At 43.7% G+C, this 6,743-nt stretch overlaps 1 protein-coding gene across 1 annotated transcript; it reads right to left on the reverse strand.

The window, feature by feature from the left end:
• Positions 1-515: 515 nt before the first annotated feature.
• tbx22 (T-box transcription factor 22) lies at positions 516-6,180 on the reverse strand (the record flags this gene model as incomplete). Its single annotated transcript, XM_083915584.1, has 8 exons — positions 516-1,057; positions 1,144-1,229; positions 1,485-1,549; positions 2,221-2,385; positions 3,791-3,965; positions 4,041-4,142; positions 5,360-5,615; positions 6,042-6,180. The coding sequence occupies 8 exons, from the start codon at positions 6,178-6,180 to the stop codon at positions 516-518; spliced, it is 1,530 nt and encodes a 509-aa protein (XP_083771710.1).
• Positions 6,181-6,743: the final 563 nt, after the last annotated feature.

The following is a 6,743-nucleotide window of genomic DNA, read 5'->3' on the forward strand; positions in this document are numbered from 1 at the left end:
TCCTCTTTCACTTTGTTTATATATATGGAAAAAGAATAATTCTGGTGTGTGATAAGAACATAAAAATATGAAAAATACTTTAATAGGCACTTATGGTCAGTTTAACAGTCATTCATTAATATTTATATTACATACCTCAGGTCCTATTGCTGATGCTCTTTGGTAACACCATTACAGTGTGTGAAGTAGTTAAGGTGGAAAAGAGGTTCTGCGGTAAAGAAACTGTGCTTTCTGTCCCAAATAAAAATCAACATCCTTTCTACATGTCTCCGATGTTGGGCTTTTTGGCTCTATAGTGAAGAGGAGCAGCTCATGATCTGCTTTAGGATCAGTTTTTGTGCTGGTAAATCCAACACAGCGTACAAAACAGTTTTTTAAATACAAAAATGTCCCGACTGCCACAGTTTATTGCTCCTCTGAGTCTTGTCTGAATAAAGAATCAGCCCTCGTTTTGTTGCAATAAGTTTTGGCTTGTTACACTCAATGGGCCGGAGCCTACAAGTGCGGTCCAACTGTCAGAGGCAGTGATTGGTGGTTGGGTGCCACGGAGACTGGCGCAGCAGACAGTCTGTGGTGTCTTCGGCTAGTTTGGCGTTCCGGGAAATAGCTGTGAGTTGGGGATTCAGGGGGAAGCTGTAGCGGTAAAGACAGTAGGGGCTCACATTGTCAGAGAGATGAGGGAGAAGGGAAGGCCCCTGAGGGCTGAGGGGGCTGTGAAGGGGGAAGAGGCAGGGGGAGCTCCCCGGAGACCTGTGGAGACATGGGTCCCTACAGTGGGGAGGTTTCTTTGCCTGCAGCGCTGAGAGGAGCGGAAGGTCTGTCAGCGGCGACAGCGGGGGCAGGCCTCTTAGTCTGTCTCCTCCCAGGGAGGAGAAGGCCCTGCTAGGCAGCGGGGATGCTGGTGAGGCGGTGGAAGTTTTGCCGTAGAGAGGAAGAGCGAGGGCGTGGAGAGCGGCGTCCTGGCAGGAGAGCGCAGAGACTGAGAATGGGTGAAGGGGTGAAGAAGAGGAAAAGGGGAGCAGAGTCTTTACACTGCTGGTCGGAGACCCAGGGCTCCCTGCCGAAAAGAGAAAAAAATGCGTCAGAAACTTGAATCCCAAAGGCAAAAATTGGAGCATAGAAGTAATAAGAGCTGCACATTACCTTGAAGTTGTATGGTGAATGGCTTGAAGTCTAAGCTGAGTGGGCCTCTCCAGGGATACGACTCCAACAAGCCATCCAACACTCCCCTACACACAAACACACACACACACACATTTATATATATACATATATATACTGTAAAAGCACTGAAAGATGTTATTCCAGGTATTTAAATATTGGTTCTGAGAGGTGTGAAATTCTGCACTACACATTTCAACTTCATTTGAAGTTTTTATGTGGTGTCAGATCTCAGTGGTTAAACCTTAAATGTCTCTTGGGTCCTTACGTGGAGCACTTTCTGAGCTAAAACAAGTGTGGATGTTCAGTGAGGTTTGCTGTACCTATTCCTTCCTGGATCTCTGAAGCCCTTGGCGAACGGGTTCCTGTCGATCTTTAGTTTTGTGATCTTGCCCGGGAGAGAGGAACAGACATGGGTTAGAGTGGACGTGTCAGCCTTCGACGTGTTAAGCTAACAATGAGCTCAGCTGTGCATCAGCATGGAGAGTGGCAGAGCTCTCCCTCAGGGGACTGCATCCCCAAGCAGCACCCGGGGGCGATCAGCCATGTCAAACAGGGTTCTTGGAGGTGGTAGAGTTTTATTGGGTGTTTTAATGGCCTGTGGACTCCAACAGTTGGCACCAGTCACAGCTCGTTATTAAGTTTCTGTAATAATACGTTCGCTGATCGTAAAATGAACCCTGATGAAAAGAGCTGGCAGTCCCCGCGGACTCCTCTGTTACTGGAGGAGCTGTGGCCAGCAGCTCCCCCCGAGGAACACACACACACACACACACACACACACACACACACACACACACACACACTGGCACACACACACACACAAACACACACACACACACACACACACACTCTGAGGAACTGGAAATCAGGACACTGCAATTTATGACGCAGAGGCCACAGAGAATGATGTTCGGAGTGAAAGTCATTTGAGCTGATTGACTCAGACTTAATATGTGCTTTATTCTGGCACGTAACTGATGTGAAATGTAAATGTGTAACATCATATATGCAGCAGATTTTTACAGCATTTTTAACAGAAACAAGAACGGGTATTACCTGTTGGTTCTGATAGGCTGTGACTGTGGTGAACTCAGTTTCTGGGAAGGAGATGGTGTGCACTCCTTCAGCAGGCAGCGACTGGATCTGAGACAAGTCCATACGAGGGTCGTGCCGGATGACGTGTACGCGTGGCTTGTATTTATGCATCGACTGGAGAATAATCTGGAGAAGAGACGTTATGTTTTATACCAAACATTAGGGCTGTGACTTAAGGTCCCACGTCATTAATATTTCATCTCAGTATTTTCTTTTGTAATGAACTGATTACAATAAAAGTCGTGAATAATGTCATCACAGTTTCCTGAAGCTCAAGATGAAATTGAATAGCTTCATTTGTCCAAGATCCAAAGATATTTTTACTTTTAATGTATTATCACATGAGACAAAGAGAAGTAATTGGCTTAGAGGCTGGAATCAGACGTAATCACACTACAAAAAAATGTAGTTACCGTTATTTTTTTTGTCTATTTATTAATTGATTAATCAAATTATTATACACATTTAAGAACTGTAGGAAATTGTCATTTCAGTTTCACAAAAAAACTACAATAGGTGAGAAAAGAAGGTTATTTGATAAAGAAACAATGTATAATTTCATGTAAAAAAAATCTATAACAATACAATAATTCATTGCAAAATAGTAATACATAGGCAACAAATAAAATTAACAACACATGAAATATTATTCAATCACTGCATCATATAAATTTGATTTAAGGAAATAGACATGATTTGAATTTGACATCTCTTAAAGAATTAAACCATCATGTTGGCTTAAACAAGTTCCTGGAGTTTGATTTTGCCGTTAATTGTGCAGCTTACCTTGTGTGTTATTGTTATTCTAATTTTTATTCTTTTTTTTAACAAGCAGTCAAAGTGAATATTAAATTAATTGCCAGTTCTGAGGTCTACGAATCTCCACTCCACATTAAAATAGATGTGGTAATATGTAGTAAAATGTTTCACAAAGCAGCTGGCCTGTAGCCAAACAGCTTCAGAAGATGTAGGACAATCAACACAATATTAGTGTTTAAAATGTTCCAAAGAGGCCGCATCAGGTATTAAACTGACCATGACGACACGCCAGGGATTATGAAGTTGTTTCTACACACTTTGAACCACAATAATGAATCCCCCAAACACACCAATTCCAGAGTGGTTTTTATAAACACAAGGATCAAGAGAAAAGCCACCTCCAGCCTCCCTGGTCACCACATCTGTCACATCTGCACTCCACTGAACCTTTACAGGAAGTTTTGGAGCTGAGAAGGATTTCCACTTCCTTCATCCCTAAAAGACATCCAGGCTTTCCCTCCTGAAGCTGCCAAAGCAGTTAAACACTGACTCCCCTGCTTCATTACTGTCTACAAAACCAGCTGATGTGAGCTCTCTCAGACTGACGAAGAAATATTTAAAATGATCTGTTTTATGTGTTTTAAAATCACATTATAAGACAAGATATTCAAATATACAGGAATATTAACAAGAGTCATAAATAATACTGTCTGATCTGCTGGCCTACTGCTGCACAGAGAAGGAAAGAGGAGGCATCATGCTGATGACCTACATGTCCCTTATCGTCCATCTCGTTGTTGGTGAGTTTGACCCGATCAAAGCTGATGACCTGGCGCATCCACGTCTCTCCCGCGCACGGCGAGTCCGGGTGCACGTAGAGCCTGGGAGAGATGCAGGAGTGGTCCGTGTTCCCGGCCACCATCCACTGCGAGCTGTGGTACACATACCTGCCGGTCAGGGTGTACACACGTAAATACACGGTCAGATGGGAGGGTGATTGATTTTGATTCACGCATACACACCTGTAGCGTTTGGAGTCCACGGGCATGACGTCCATTGCGACATAATACTGCTGGCAGGGGTCCAGGTTGCGCACTTTGACGCGCACGGAGGGAAACATTCTCCTGACGAGAGAAGAAGCGCAGTACATTCATGAAGTCTGACTCGCACTTTGCCCCTTTTTTTTATTTGATATTTTTCAACGTTTCTTAAAACGGGTAAACGTGTGTGCAGCGGTTCTGGACTGCAGGCTGTACATCCTGACAACACACCTTAACAGATCAGGTACCTCAGGCAGGAACTCTCCTGTCTGTGGCGGGCATGTTCTGAGGGAAGTTCAGGGTCCTCCAGGGGCCATGAGGGCACACGAGATTTATAGCGCGCGTTCCCCGTAATTGAATAAAAGGAACTTGGATTTCAGCAGGTAGTTATGTCGCGATAACTCATTGTAGGATGAGAGAGAGAAAATAACAGGAGGAGACGCGCATGGCCTTCCTATCAGACCACGAATTTCCTGAAATTGAAAGTTAATTTAAACTAGCTATACCGAAGAAACATCCACGTGTCACTGCATATTTTGTTATTGAAAGGCATGGATCATTATGGCTCTTCTTTTTAAACGTGATCTCTTGTGACTGCAGTTGATGTAACATTCAACAACATATAAATCTACTTCACAGGATATAACGTGCGCTATTTCTTTTTTACACCATATGTTTATGTGTAGGTTTCATTTAACACATTCGCAGGACAAAGTAAAAACTCACAGCTGCTGGTGTGTAGCCTAGATTTTATTAAACTACTTTATTAAACGCCTGCAGGCCGTTCACACCTGATACACGCAAGTGTGGCCGCAGAACAGTTCATGTAAATATCATATCCTGTATGTAATTGATAATGCCCTATCCAGCCTTTTCACTGCATAACTGACACTTATGGGGATATATAACGGATTGAGAGTGTAAGATTGTTTTTAATTTTTTAAACAAGAGGTGTATCCCTGTTCAGGCTCTCTTATTGCATGTGATTAAGGTGACTTTTCCAAAGACTGAGTTTATCATATTGAGAGAAAATGTTTTATAATTAAAGAGGACCGAAATCAAAATGCCGTTCAATTATACAAGATTATTGTTTCGTTTCAGACTAAGTCATATTATTATGAAAACACCCAGTAACTTCCTGTTAAATACGGTTCCTCTTGGCCCGGGATATGTAGGCCAAATAAGTTTGGAATTAGAAGTTTTACGGGTTAGAAACAATGCGTAAGTCTGTGTTTTACCTGAATGGTAAATATGCTACATACAACTGTAAAATCAATCTCTCTTATCCAGATTTTTTGTACCTGCCAGCTTTGGTGATGATCATCTCGGTGCCGATCTCATAGAATCTCTTCCACAGCTCGGAGCCCTGCAGCTCTACCCGGACCTCTATGTCCGGGCGGCAGTCGCTCTCCTTCGGCTTGCTCTCCTCTCCGCTCCGGTCAGCCTCTTCAGCCCCTGACCTGACAGCCTGTCTCTCCGGGTCACAGGAAGTGTCCTCTGCCCTCCTCGGTGTTGAAGCTGCTTTCTTCATCTGGCTGACTGGATATTCGTTCAGGCCTATAATGGGGCAAAGAATGGGATGAGTGAGGTGCTGGGAAAATAAGTGATCTTGTAACATTTATTTACCGAAATCATTTACAGGTTGGCTGCAACGTTTTGACTGAAAGAAGCTGTAGATGTAACGGATAATAATGTTATAAAAAAGGAACAGAAAGGTGTTCCAGTTTGACAGCTGACATGTAAAATATTTGCAAAACTTTTTCCCCTAACAAATAATTTGATTTTATCATTTTGTTTTTTAGCTGATAAAACATTAAAAAAAGTTGAATTGTGAAAATGCAATAAATATATGAAATATAGGTCTGATAAAGCAAAATAACTTGGAAACTGTCGATTGTGTTTATTGTTCCACCGTTTGCGTAAAATGCGTCAAGATTAAACAATTGAGGTGTTCTCAAAAATCCAGCAGTCCCTCTGCCTCACCGCTGAAGATGCTCGTTTTGCTGCCAGTGTCTCCAGCTGAATTTGACTCGTGTCCCTCCGACACTTTCATCCTCTTGCAGGGTTTCCCGACCAGCGCCTCCACTGAAAACGCGTGAGCCCGAGAACTCAGACCCTGCATCTTGGCGAAATATCCTTTCTGCGAGTCGTATATCCGTCTGAACTGTGACTTTGTCCCGCACAAGTGTCAGTCCCGGCGCAGGACGGGCTGGAACAGGCAGCAGCAGCAGCAGCAGCACCTCAGGGAGCCCCTCTTCTCTCACGGCGGCTCCGTGACGCTGCGTAATTGATCCGTTGCCTTTCCATGTGTTCTCCAAGACGCGCGCCCTCATCCAAAAATCCTTGATTATTGGCACACCTCTTCTCACTACAATATTTCCCCCTCTCCCCCCTTTATCCGTTTCTGTGTCTCCCCTTTCCTTTCTGCCTCACAGAGCGCTTGTTCCTTTGGTTCCCCTCTACGCGTCACATAGAGGGAGGGAAGAGCGCAGCGGGCATTCCTCCACATGGGTCTGCGCTGCAAAAAATATCCACCCTTGTACTCATCCAGGCCTTAAATGCAAACTTCAAAATGGGAAATAAATGTTACTGGAAAAAGTGAAATGACTCTTTCAAGCACTTCCATTCATTTCCTTATATCCGTAAAGTGTACTCCAACGAATCCGTATGAGGCAGATTATTTTG

The sequence above is a fragment of the Echiichthys vipera genome (assembly GCF_963691815.1).
Source record: "Echiichthys vipera genome assembly, chromosome: 6".
Lineage (NCBI taxonomy): Eukaryota > Metazoa > Chordata > Actinopteri > Perciformes > Trachinidae > Echiichthys > Echiichthys vipera.